Consider the following 14,599-nt stretch of genomic DNA (forward strand, 5'->3'; position numbering starts at 1 on the left):
TCCACAATGAAAGGATTCTCTAATTCTAAGGTCCCTCAGCGAGTCAAGGGAAATGGGAAGCAGACTGGAAATTGGAATTGATAGGTCAGCAAAGAGCATATTAAGTAGTGAAGCAGGTTCAATGGGCTGTAGGGTCCATTGTTGCTGTGACTTCTTCTGTTTTTGTGAATATAACGTATCAACAGCAGTGATAAAACTGACAGTGAAAAGATGACAACACAGGCAATGAAGAAAAGTGGAAGATGAGTTTGACAACAAAACCAACAACAGAACTACTTAATATCTTCAGTTCTCACTGATGGAACTGTTTGTACTGCACAATCTGAATACAAGTGGGCGGCTCGGTGGCACAGTAGTTAGCACTGCTGTCTCACAGCGCCTGAGACCTGGGTTCAATTCCCGACTCAGGTGACTGACTGTGTGGAGTTTGCACGTTCTCCCCGTGTCTGTGTGGGTTTCCTCCGGGTGCTCCAATTTCCTCCCACAGTCCAAAGATGTGCAGGTCAGGTGAATTGGCCATGTTAAATTGCCCGTAGTGTTAGGTAAGGGGTAAATGTAGGGATATGGGTGGGTTGCGCTTTGGCGGGTCGGTGTGGACTTGTTGGGCCGAAGGGCCTGTTTCCACACTGTAAGTAATCTAATCTAAACAATCAGTAAAGGTTCGAAGGACCAAGATAACAATTTGAAATGTGCTTAGATAATTTTACTCAAACAAACTCAAAAATAAGGAACATTGGAAATCATGCACTCCCCTTAATATAAAGCAAATGAGCTATTTCATGATGTGTTTAATCATGTAAATTATCTGCATGTATCAAAAGAAGTGTGACTTCACTGTGGGGTATTGCTGTCAATATAACTGAAACATTGGCAGCAAGAGGCTTCAATCTCCAGAAAACTAAACCTTCCTCTGCTCTATGCACCCCCAGATAATCATTAGGGAATTCTACCTCTGTGTCCCATTCCCTTCTAAAAGTTGAAGAGTTGGAAAAGGTCTAGTTCACTAAACTAAGGAAAAAATGTGGGGGTCTTTTATTAGATTTTACAAATTCTTGCAAGGTTCATAGTTCCTTGAAAGTGGAGTCACAGGTAGACAGATGTTTGATATGCCTGTCTTTATTGGTCAGTTCATTGAGTAAAGTAGTTGGGATGTTATATTGCAGCTGAACAAGATATTGATTAGGTCACTTTTGGAATAACATGTTCAGTTCTGGTCTTCCTGCTATAGGAAAAATGTTGTGAAACTTGAAAGAATGTTACCAGGGTTGGAGAGTTTTAGCTATAGGAAGAGGCTGAATAGGCTAGGGTTATTTTCCCTGGAGTGTTGGAGGCTGAGGGGTGACCTTACAGAGATTGATAATAAAATCATGAGGATGGATAGGGTGAACAGCAAATGTCTTTTTCACAGAGTCGGGGAGTGCAAAACTAGAGGGCATAGATTTAAGATGAGAGGGGGAAGATTTAAAAAGAACCTAAGGGGCAACATTTTCATGCAGAGGGTGGTGCGTGTGTGGAATTAGCTGCCAGAGGAAGTGGTGGAGGCCGGTGCAATTACAATATTTAAAAGGCATCTGGATGGGTACATGAATAGGAAGGGTTTAGAGCGTTATGGGCCACGCACTGGCAAATGAGACTAGATTAATTTAGGAAATCTGGTCGGCATGGACATGTTGGGCCAAAGCACCTGTTTCTATGATCTGTGACTCTAAATCCATTTTTCTGACTTAAACTGTTTGGTTATAGAGTATCTAACTTTGGTACGTCTAACAAAATAATGTCAACTGGAAGAGAGCTTAAAAATTAGGAATTCATTTAACCATCTAATAGCTGAACTGCACACACTTGGAAAGTTTGTCATGTGCTGGATGTCCTGAATGACCTGCTCTTCATTGGAGTGCAAAGCAATCTTACAACAATCCTCAGCACCCGAATTCAGATCAGAAAATCAGCTTTTGCATAGCCTTGTGACTCCTGTTTTCAATGTATCATTCCAAAGACTGAGTTAAAAGCTTCTTCCTGATCAGATCTGTTTCAAATTTATCTTTCATTATTATCTTTCACTAATTTGTGGCCTCTGATCCTTCCTGGCTGCCTTATTTTGAAGTAATAATCTGGGTTTACCCAATCTATTATGTTCACCACTGCTTAACCTCCAAGAGGCCAGCCTTCTACAAATTTCTCTCTGGATCACAGCTGAATTCCTCTTATCCTTGTTACTCACTGTAGTACTTTAATATTGCACAGAGTGATTACTGGGCATATATTTTGTTCAATATAAACCCTGAGACAGATCTTTAAATAAAAACAGCAAAGTCATCAGAGTCCCATTCTGTCAATAGGGAGAGACAATCATTGGTGATTTAATTGAGCACCAGCTAACCTTAAACAAGGGAGACAAGAGTCCTTCTTAGTAACCTCAGTTAGTGCAGAAATTGAACCCATGCCATTGGCATCACTCTGCATTGCAAAACAGCAATTCAGTCAACTAGTATAACTGACTCCATCTTTAAATAATAAATATGCTTACAATAAGAAGTCCTTACCCTATTAAGATCTAGTCATAGCAGAGTGTCTATCATTCATTCAGCTGGATTCACTTCAAACCCAAACTCAAGTGAGCTTTGTAGTGATTGTAACAAGGTCAAGCCAGGTAGATCTCATAGAATATGAGTTCCCTTATTGTGGCTCCTCTGCTTTATTGTGAGACTATGCAGTCTGGTCCTACACTCTCCCATGACGGGAAACATCCTCAGTATTTTCCTTGACAAGTCCTTTAAGAATCCTATCCTACAATAGTCCCGACCTCCTTTTCATTCTCAGTGACCCGTGTGGACCCTTTCAGCAATCAGGGAGGCCGCGTTGACACATATAAACAGGAGGGTCAGAGGTTCTGCTCACTCTAAGAGCTGGCTCTGATGAAGCTAGACCAATGTCAAGGACTATGCACACGTAAATAAAGGGTGACTTGGTGACGGGATACCAACATCTACGGAGTTATTTCAGGGTTATTTTTGGATGTTGGTCTGTCCTGCTGAGAGTAACAACAAGCATCTGAAACAAAACAAAGTGTTCTTTTAATCCATGTCTGTGAAATTTGGATTCTTAGAGTCTGAGGTATGGGACTTGCCATATGCTGTGGAATTCAAAGGAGTTAGTTTTCTCCAACAGACAGACATCAAGACATAATAACCTGCAAATTCAAGTCAACAAATATGGCCAGAAATTCCAGTTTGTTTACAAGTGAACAATTGCATGTTCCTGTTAGCCTTATCTCTAAATATCTGGAACCCTATAAACTGTACTGTACGTGTACCTAGTCCCACACAGTCTTCCCATGTTCTCAGCCATCTCCAGCAATTCCATCAGAATCAGGAGGTTGACACAGAAGGTGACTCTTACAGCCACAGTGAGTACTAGGATAATATTTCATTCCTGGCTTACTGAGCAGCTGCCACAAAGATCATGGATTCTGAAAAGGACCAGTTTTTGAGGGCTGTTGTGATGCAGTGGGAGTGTCCTTAGCTCTGAGCCAAGAGTCCCAGGTTCAAATTGCACCTACTCCAGAGGTGTGTAATACTATCTTTGAACAGGCTGAATTAAAGATATATCATACATAAAATAAAGGTGCAAGTTAAAGTAAAACAAAACAAACTGCAGTGAGAATCAGAGACCATTGACAGTGGTCCCAATACTCTTTCCCCCATTTTGGCAGGGAGAAGATTGCTGGGGGAGTAGGGTACAATTAAAATTGAAATGCATTCATACCATTTTTACACCCGCAAATATTGAGACATCTGAATTTTCACTGTGGGGAGGTGGGATTAACTGTACATTGGGCCCCCAATGTTAAACATATTGTTGCTGAAAGGGTCCACACGGGTCACTGAGAATGAAAAGGAGGTCGGGGCTATTGTAGGATAGGATTCTTAAAGGACTTGTCAAGGTAAATACTGAGGATATTTCCCCTCATGGGAGAGTGTAGGACCAGACTGCATAGTCTCACAATAAAGCAGAGGCAATTTAAGACTGAGATGAGGAGGATTTTCTTCTCTCACAGAACTCCTTTGCCACAGAGAGTTATGGGGGCAGAGTCCTTGTGTATATCTAAGGCTGAGATAGATTATTACTCAGTCAGGGAGTTAGGATTTATGGAAAATGGGTAGGAAAGTGGGCTTAAGAAGTATCAGATCAGCCATGATCCAATGGAAGAGTGGAGCAGGCTTGACCTACTCCTGTTCCTATTTCTGTGGTCTTATGGCTCTAGTAGGTGGCTGGTATCAGCACTATCTGTGGGCCAGGAGGAGCAGGATACTGCTGCCCTGTTCTTCAAGGAAGCCTTTGGCCACACTCAAGCCCAGTGAGAGGCTTCCTCATTCTCAAGAGCTGACGTCTTCATGTACCCATTCTACTCTCCCCTCCTGATTACTGACCACTCACTCATCACTCAGTTGGACCTTTGCTCACTCTCTGCCTCTGCAAACCTGATGGCACACCTTATCCATCCTGATCCATGGTCCTTCCAAATTCTGGGACAGCTCCCAATAGTCCTTTTGCTAGTGGTGTTCCTCCACCCTATACCAATCAGACCATTCATTTGGTGGTCGCTGGGTGGAAGTTTGAGCTATGAAACGCTAATAAGGTGGTAATGTGGAGATTAGCACCACCTCTTGCATCTTGCTGAAGTCTTCGACAGATTTTAGCCTCACCCTATCACCCCATAAACATTAAGACACATGAGATTGTGAGAAAATTAACATGTACAAAGACTCGTGTCATTCTCATTTGCTACTGACTCATGCTTTCTCTCTCATTGTACCCCAATCGTTGACCATTCATTTTACACTGTGCAGGTTGGGAGGACAGTGGCCTTTTGGTCTCTTCAGTCACCTCAGTGAATTAATCCTTATGTATATCTGCCGGTTTAAGTCCAAGTCATCAGATCTTGAAACATTGGAGTTAAATAAGCAAACCTCTAGAATATATAAGATAACAAGATAATCAGAGGGTTAGATAGGTTGGACAGTGAGAGCCTTTTTCCTTGGATGGTGATGGCCAGCACAAGGAGACATGGCTTTAAATTGAGGGGTGATAGATATGGGACAGATGTTAGAGGTAGTTTCTTTACTCTAGTAGCGGCGTGGAAAGTACTTCCTGCAACAGTGGTAGATTTGGTGACTTTAAGGACATTGAAATGGTCAGTAGGATATGGATGAGAATGGAATAATATAGGTCAGAAAGGCTTCAGGTTGGTTTCACAGGTCGGCCCAACATCGAGAGCTGAAGGGCCTTTACTGTGCTGTAATATTCAATGTTCTATATTTCAAAATGCTGATGAAAGCTTTAATGCAAAAAATGATTACCATAGACATTTCAGTTTTTTACCCTGCTGGAGACTTCTTGTTCACAATCAGGACCAATGAATATCATGTATGTATCAGAAGATGCACCAGGTTCAGCAAACACAATACAAGGTGTTTTACACCACATTTTAAATTGTCCCTTGCAGCTGACCCAAAAGATTACCCCTAAATATTACACTGGCAGTGTTGGCATATCCGTCAGTATGGTAAGCACTGTGCCAGACAAACAAATGTGTTCTGTTTGATTAGTCCAATATTGGAACTGCAAACAGTGCTTATTGACAATATTAGACCGACAGGGATCACAATTCTATTCCCCAGAATGGCATTCTTTTAACTTCGATACAGAGAAATAAAATAACAAAACATGGAAACTCATGATTAAAAAAACGATGTCCACGCGATAAGCAGATAAGTCAGAGTGGGCAAATGTGCTCCGTACTTTGGGAAAGATAAAATCCTGCATGCGACTGTACGCTTGCTTTTAGTTTTCCTCTGTTTACCTTTATCATCATTAGCCTTTATCTCCAAGGTTACTTTTTCTTCCTCACTCTGAGCTGATTATTAAAATTTTCTATCTGTTTCTCATTAGCAGTGAGAGGAGAGGGATCTTCAGAGTGTCAATCTCCCATATACCAGTGAGGCTGCTGACTGACATAGCTCTCAGAGCCCACTAGAACATCACTTCCTACCAAACCTCTCTGCCCTTTCCAACAGATGGCACAAATATTATGGAACCAGAAGAGAATGTGCTGACAGAGACCAGGGCAGAACGCATTGCCAGGTACAAGGCTGAGCGACACCGAGAGTTAGCCGACAAAATTAACAACCTCGGAGAAAAAACCAGCGTCAGTTCCAAAAGCTTGAGAAAGGAAAAGGAAAATGAACCTTTGGAAAATCAATGTTCTCTTCCAAAAAGATCTGAAGCACTGGAGAGCCTTGTAAGCAAGTCGACTCTGCATGTACCTTTCAAATTGTGGAGAGTAAAGGATCTGCCAAAAGAAATTGTTTTACATAAAACCAAAGAGAGCACCATGGAAAAGAAGAGTTCTTTCTATGTCCAAAGTTTAAACACTAGGAACGAGGGATGGAAATCAGGGTATAAGCTTGGTGATTCTCACTTTCACAGGATAGATGTCTGCAGGAAAGAAAAGGTGATGGATGGCTTGGAGAAATCTTTGCCTCTCCCACAGCGATCCTCTATCCTTGAGACCCAAATCACTGGACTACCTCCACGAGCAAGGTTAGTATTTGTGCTTTTAATTAACACGAGCAGTTTTTGAAGCTGATGCAAAGGAATCATGTGTCACAGAACAGATTAAAGTTCTTGGAGAATGTTATCATGTGGTCTTTGTAGTTCCTTCTTACTCCATATCTGAAAAAGAATATGCCATTCTAATTCAGTATACTGTTAGCTCCATTAGTTGAATACTGGAGATTACTGAACTGGTGGCTTGTTCACCATGTTATACTGAGACAGTTAAGCAACACTGAGGAGAACGGGAGGTTGTAAAGGATTGCCTAGATTGCATAGTCCCCCTGTCACAGTGTCATCATCATCAAGTCAACAGACCACCTTGCCTTGAATCCTTTGTTGTTTCTGGGTTAAAATCCTTCAACAATATTCCTCACACCATTGATGAAGTGCTGTTGCTACATGGAGTCCAATTGTTCAAACAGATTATTTCCATCTCAACTGGGCAATTACATCAGGGAAGTAAATTTCCATTGATGCTCTCATTCCCAAAGAATGCTTCAATAAAAATAACATATGTCATTGGGAACTTTTGATAAATTTCAAATGTTCCATGCCACTCTGGTAAATGAGATGAGTGACTTTTGTTCTGTTTATCTCTTTGCTCTCACTGTTTCTCCTCCTCTCTCCCTCTCTTAATCTCTGTCTGTCTTTATTTCCCTTATTCTTTCTGCCTCCCAGTTCTTATCGAATCTATTTTTCTCACTTTCTGTCTTCCCCTCCATATCTCTGCCTCTGCTTCTCTTTTCTTCTATATATTCCTCTCTTAGTTTAACACTGCCTGTCTCTGTCTCTCCCTGACTTTCCTGCCCCTGCTTTTCTTGTACTTCTTTCTTTCTCTTTAGCCTTTGACCCTGTCCCTCATTTTGTTTTGTGCTCTCTTTCCTTTCTTTTTTTCTCTTTGACTCTATGTCCTTCTCCTTCTACTGTTTTTCTTTTGCACTCTCCTCTTTGTCTTGTTCTGTTTCTACTTTAAGTTCTCATTCTCCTGCCTCTCATGCTGTCTTTCCCTGTATCTCAAACAGAACTTTCTGTTAACACTTGTAATTTATGTGACAATGTGCCCAAAGACAAAAATAAAGCTTTCTATCATATGGTTAACTAAACGCCTGTTACATTCAGCAAGACTTATAGAATATAGACATCAATCAAAGGAATATAAACCCGGTGTGATGTAAATCTATATACATTAATCATGGTAACATTTTTAGTCGTGCTACAACATTTAATATCATGCAGCTTTGTTTTCTATTTGTAAATGCAAACTGCATCACTTGGAGTTTAACCATAAAGGACAGGTGATATAATTTATTGGAATGTTAATTTTTCATTTCTACCAGTGCTGGGTTAATACTTCACAACGACGTTCTTCCAGCTATGTGTAATGTCTGTGCAGTTTGAGCTGTTGGGCAGGTGCCACAGGTGATTAATGCCCCAATGGTTTTATATTTCTCCTTCTAATTCAGAACTCAATGAGGTGGGGGAGAGAACTGTGTGGAAACTTAGCCTTGGCATTCACGCTCCATTTCGAAAACTCTGGGATGAAAAACATTGAAAAGGGAAGGAGGGTTGGTACAGACAGTTGTGAAACAAACCATTGGGCTCAGGTTGTTTATTTGTGTCTACATAACAAATCCCATTTGTTTTGTGTGGGGCCTGATGCAGTTTATCACTGTCAGACAATGGAAAATGATATATTACCCTGGCATCAAGCAATCGTTAGCGAACTAGCTCCACATGAGTTCATTTACTGAAAAGTTGATTGTCCAAATAAATGATACTTTCTAAAAAAAAAGTGAATCTGGGTTTGAGGACACAAGGTACAGAAAGCAGATACTGATCTCAAAGTTGCCAGGTTGGAAGCTTTTCCTGTTACATTCCATCACCTGTAATACCTTTTTCACTTTAATATTTTGGTAAACGACAAATTCCTCATCAAAATATTGACTATGGTCAACTTGAAGAGTTCTACAGAGCAGTGACTAAGGGGGATCTGCAGTGTTTCTGACTGGCATGGCTAACAATAAATTCACCATCTATACCTAGTGGTTAGCACTGCTGCCTCACAGCGCCAGAGACCCGGGTTCAATTCCCGCCTCAGGCAACTGTCTGTGTGGAGTTTGCACATTCTCCCCGTGTCTGCATGGGTTTCCTCCGGGTGCTCCAGTTTCCTCCCACAGTCCAATGATGTGCAGGTTAGGTGCATAGGCCTTGCTTAGTTGCCCGTAGTGTTAAGTGAAGGGGTAAATGTACGGAAGGGGTCTGGGTGGGTTGCGCTTCGGCGGTTCGGTGTGGACTTGTTGGGCTGAAGGGCCTGTTTCCTCACTGTAAGTAATCTAATCTAACATTTGCCCAATTTTCCCAGACTTCTTACTTTAGTTCTTTCTTTATTTGTTTGATAACCCTAAAAATAAAGTTCGTTTACCATTCCCAGCAGAAGCACTGGATTACAATTCCCAGCAGGGAGCACTGGGTTCTAATTCCCAGGAGGGAGAATAGGGTTACAATTCCCAGCAGACACATTGGGCTACAATTCCCAGAGGCACTGAATTATAATGCTCAGCAGGGAGAACTGGATTACAATTCCCATCAGGGAGCACTGGGTTACAATTCCCAGCAGAAGCATTGAGCTACAATTCCCAGCAGAGACGCTGAGTTACAATTTTCAGCAGCGAGCACTGGTTTACAATTCCTCACAGAGGCATTGAGTTCCACTTCACAGCCGGGAGCACTGGGTTACAATTCCGAGCAGGGATCACTGGGTTACAATTCCGAGCAGGGATCACTGGGTTACAATTCCGAGCAGGGAGCACTAGGTTACAATTCCGAGCAGGGATCACTGGGTTACAATTCTGAGCAGGGAGCGCTAGGTTATAATTCTGAGCAGGGAGCACTGGGTTACAATTCCGAGCAGGGAGCACTGGGTTACAATTCTGAGTAGGGAGCACTGGGTTACAATTCCGAGCAGGGAGCACTAGGTTATAATTCTGAGCAGGGAGCACTGGGTTACAATTCCGAGCAGGGAGCACTAAGTTACAATCCCGAGCAGGGATCACTGGGTTACAATTCCGAGCAGGGAGCACTGGATTACAATTCCCAGCAGAGGCACTGGGTTCGAATTCCCAGCAGAGCCATTGAATTACAATTTTCAGCAGGGAGCGCTGAGTTATAATTCCCATCAGGGAGCACTGAGTTATAATTCCCAGCAGGAAGCACTGGGTTACAATTCCCAACAGGGAGCACTGGGTTACAATTTCCAGCAGAGAGCACTGGGTTACAATTTCCTGCAGGGAGCAGTGGGATGTAGTTTCCAGTGGAGCGCACTTAGGTCTAATCCCCAGCAGAGAGAATTACAGTATCCAGTCGAGACCATGAAGTTTACTGTTCCCAGCAAAAAGCACTGGGATAGAATTCCCAGCAGAGTGCATGGGGTTTGCAATTGGCAGCAGAATGTACTGGGATATAATTCCCAGCAGAGAGCATGGAATTTACAATTCACAGCAGAGATCTTCTGGTTACAGTTCCCAGCAGAGAGCACTGAGATGCAATTCTCAGCAGGAGGCCTATTGGGCTGCAATTCCCAGCAGGGAGCAATGGATTGTGACCAAGCGATGAGAACCATGCCTGATTTCCCTTCACCCCTGCCCCTTCCTACCTCAATATTTCAAGTGTTATGATCCACTAAATATGTTGTTTTGTGAAGATTTGGTCTAAGGAAGTCAATGTATAAGATATACAAATATAATAACCAATATAAGAAAATAACTAACAAATCCCAAAGGGAAATTAGGTGAAATTGAATTGACTTAGACAGGTAATTAGGATGTGGAGTATATTACAAGAAGGACTGAGGCAAAAAACACTGATATATTGAAGGTTAATCTCAATAAACACAGGGAGCAGAAGAACTGTGTTGATTGAGTTACGACGTGGAGATGCCAGCGTTGGACTGGGGTGGACAAAGTTAAAAATCACACAATGCCAGGTTATAGTGCAACAGATTTAATTGGAAGCACTAGCTTTCGGAGCACTGCCTGATGAAGGAGCGGTGCTCCGAACGCTAGTGCTTCCAATTAAACCTTTTGGACTATAACCTGGTGTTGTGATTGAGTTAGGTGGTTTGGGTGAGAGTTCATGTGGAGCATGAATGTTTGCAAAGTCCTATCGCTCTAAAATGCCTGTTTCTGTGCTAAATGTATTTTGCAACTCCCCAGCAGGGTCCCAGTATAACTCTGACAGGAATCTTTTTCCTCTGGTAGCTGCAATCCCCAGGCATCGGTTCACAAGTTACAGGCAGTCCGGAAGGTCTCCTTTATCAGCAGCAATGGCACACAGCATCCTGTGGTGGGAACAGTGGACACACGAGTCTCTGTGGGTTGTCTCCGCAGCAGTTTCCTGGAGAAAAGCAGCAGTTGCAGTGAGCAGAAAGTGTAGGTGCCGAGGTTTGCTGTGCTGGTCCCTTTGACTTACCCATTGCTACATTTCAATTGCAAGCATTAATCGCAAGGAGCTTTGCTGGTTTGTTTGGTCAGCATTAGAAGCCATGTAGAACATTGCTTAGTTCACCCTTCGAGTCTTTCAACACACCGCCACAATTAATAATGATCGAGGAGTTATGTGTTTTTCTAAGTATGTAATCACTGAGGATAAATTCCTGAGCACAATAATTGAGTAACTAAATCCCAGTTTGCAGCCTAACTTCTGTTGCCAATTTAGGTAACATAGCAAGCTTACAGCCAGCAAGTATTGCCATGTCTGGCTTATAACTGCATTACATCGTACCTTGTCTGTTACAGAGGCAGAATGCAATTGCGCAGTGTTGTTCAACATATTAACTATTAGCAATATGTAGATAAGCAAAACTCATGGTTAATTGCATTTCAGATTAACATTCAAAAATTGACTTCTAGACATCTTGGTTGGGCATGTGACCTTGATTTTCAGCTTATGGCATTTGATTGTGAACTCCAACCTTTTGGGGTGATTGTCAGTATAGCAATATTTTGTCAGTATATTGTCAGTATTTTTTATTGATTCATTGCTTTGAGTGCCGTGCTTCCTCTGTTATTGGACAATGACAGGTACTTCTTAGGTAAACGCGTTTGAAGTATATTTTCCTGTTTTGTATAGATTGCCTTTTCTACTAAAACTGCTGCAAGTTGTTAAAACAGTATCAAAAACGTGGCTAATATTTAGGGACTCAACTTCATTTGCTCAAAGTAACGTGTAACAATGGAACACATTTGAAATTGTTAAAGACACTAGCACATGCGCATCTTTAAACGTGAACACAGTTACTGGCCAACTTCTACTCAGAGATCCCTGATTGACTGGAGCTCACTGCTGTTGGCTCCAGGCTCTGCTTCCTTTTGGAGGAGGCATTAATCCGCTGGGACTTTTGGGAGAGTTGGTGAAGTGCTGATCCAAGCTCTTATAACAGATTCTAGAATCCCTAGTCACTGGCTTTACTGATCTGCAGTGGCTTTGATAAATAGGTTATGAAGACTGGTGTAAGGGAAGACTGCATCAGTGTGATCTTTTTTAACAGGGAATTTTTGCAATCAAAGTCTTTGCTTTATACCTCATGGATCTTGATTTAATAGGGACAGAAGTGTGACTTGATCCTAATTCTCATTCTAAAGCTCAAGTAGAGAAACATGGCGAACTTTTACTGACGCCAATTAATGATGCAGCAAGTTCCCTTTCTCATTCCCTCCCTCCCCAATGCCATGAAGATGCATGGCCAAAATAAGGTCAGTTTGCTGTCTGGTTCTACATAGTAAATGATACTACATGTCCCTGACTGGTTGCTGTCACCTAAGGCCCAGATCACACAATAATTTACATTCTTTCACCACAACAAACATCACCCAGACCTGTTCACAAGTGGGCCCCATGCTCCAGATCACCAGACTTTCTCTGCCAACTATCAGGAGGGAAAGTCAGTTGAAGATATAGCTTATAGTTGCTACTCTACTAAATCTCAGGCTCCACAGTGGCTCAGACCTCACTGCTGAAACCATGGGTAGGCAGCTTGTTCATCAACCACATCTCTAAATGCACCCCAGGATTTATAAAATAATCACTAATAATTCCAATAATGAAATGTCTTTAGCCAGAAAGTGGTCAGTATGTGAAATCTCCCACTGCAACAATTACCTGACAGGAACAGCAGAGATGGTTTGGTGGCACAATGGTAGTGTCCTTGTGTTTAAGCCAGGTAGGCCCAGGATCAAGTCCCACATGTTCCAAATAGGGTGGGGAAGTTACATATCAGAAAAGGTTGATTTAAAAATATCAACAAGGAAGGGGCTAAATACAATCTGTCCCTGCCCTATGTTAAAGGCTCGGTTGTAGTGTCCCTACCTCTGAGACAGAAGACCTGGGCTTAAGTCCCACTTACTACAGAGGTGTGTAATCTCACTTCTGAGCAGGTTGACTGCGGGGGGGGGAAATAAAACATTTCAATGCCTTTAGAGGGAATTCAGGTAAAGCCATGATGGAGAAAGGAATAGAAGATTATGTTGATGGGATTAGATGAAGTAGGAAGGGAGTAGACACATAAAAAGCATAAAGACATTGAAATGTTGCTCTGGGTACCTTGTTTGGGTGTAAATTCCACATGATTGCTCCAACCAAGTTGGATTACCCATGTATTATAATCAACACTTAGTGTGCAGGATTAATTCAATTAAAAAGCCCAGTTTACTCTTATACTTTACATTGCCATGGTTTCTATTAGGGTCCCTTCATTAACCCTTCAGTTTCATTTTCTCTTCCTATTTTCTGCTCCATCCCCATTAATCATTTCCCTTACACACACACACACACACACACACACACACACACACACACACACACACACACACACACACACACACACACACACACACAGTTGGAAAAAGAGGATTAAAGGGAATAGATTGTGACAAAATCTCCAAATGATGAGGTACGAAGCCATTAAACCTCCTTAGGCCATTTAACTGAGAAGAACGATGTGTAAAGAGCAAGGAGCAGTGGGACAATTGGTGATTGACTTCACCCTCACAATTTGTGTACAAGAGCTTTAGGTAAACTTAAGTGAAATGACAAAAGGAAATGAGTAGGAATCTTCACATGATGTCCCTTTGCTGAGGAACTCACTGGCAGATAGTTTTATAGATATTTATTAACCCAGTTTTTCTCACTCAGAGGCAGAGACACTACCAATGTGCCACAAAAGTATTTATGTAACCAGCAACATATGGTCACCTTTAGACTAGTATGTTTTTTAAATTGAATTCAAATTTCACCATCTAACCTGATAGGAAATTGAGGCCATGTCTCAAGAACATTAACTTTGGGTTGCAAACCACTGGGCCAGTGACAATATCACAACCTCCCTCTAAATTGTAATTAAAATATCACTGTGGGTGAATTTGAACCTTTACCTTCAGAACATTAGCCTGAGGTACTTGACTGCAAGTAAAGTAGTATTACCTCTAAACCACCACTGTGTGTGTGGATGGGGTTATGTAATGCAATCAATTGCTTCCAAACATGACTTGACTCCCTTACCCCATCAAATTCTATTCTACCATCTGATGCTGAATCAGTATAGATACTGAACTGACAGAGCAAGGGGTACTCGGATGCAGTACTTTGTTCAAGTTGTTTTTATTTCAAAAATATAGTTTATTCACCAAAAATATCTTTATTATATATACATAGTCACAAATGCAGTTTGGTTCTGTGCAGTATCATATCAGTGAAACAAAAACATTGGAATTTGACTCTGTCCAACAAACCAAACACATTGCTTACTCATACAAGACTATATTTACATGCATTTGAGGCACAAGGAGGGTCCAGTAACTGAACAGACCCCCATTCAACTTTGACAGAAAGACTCCAGATAGTGATCTTTCCTCACTGTGACGTGGCAGCAGTTGCCCCAGGCTTTAGTGGATCCCTCAGCACATAATCCTGGACCTTGAAATGTGCC

The 14,599-nt window shown here is 41.8% G+C and overlaps 1 protein-coding gene across 9 annotated transcripts in view; it reads left to right on the forward strand.

Annotated features, from left to right (window-relative positions):
* svild (supervillin d) overlaps window positions 1–14,599 on the forward strand; it is a 227,065-nt gene that overhangs the window by 78,598 nt on the left and 133,868 nt on the right. For 5 of the 9 annotated variants that reach the window (XM_060848960.1, XM_060848963.1, XM_060848961.1 and 2 more), the window contains exons 2-3: window positions 6,078–6,603; window positions 10,875–11,045. In XM_060848960.1, the coding sequence (XP_060704943.1) occupies window positions 6,078–6,603; window positions 10,875–11,045 (697 nt within the window). Of the gene's footprint in view, window positions 1–5,952; window positions 6,604–10,874; window positions 11,046–14,599 lie in introns of all 9 variants that reach the window. The other 4 variants (XM_060848965.1, XM_060848964.1, XM_060848968.1 and 1 more) reach the window with 2 other exon arrangements.

This window comes from Hemiscyllium ocellatum, chromosome 32 (assembly GCF_020745735.1).
Source record: "Hemiscyllium ocellatum isolate sHemOce1 chromosome 32, sHemOce1.pat.X.cur, whole genome shotgun sequence".
NCBI classification, from domain to species: domain Eukaryota; kingdom Metazoa; phylum Chordata; class Chondrichthyes; order Orectolobiformes; family Hemiscylliidae; genus Hemiscyllium; species Hemiscyllium ocellatum.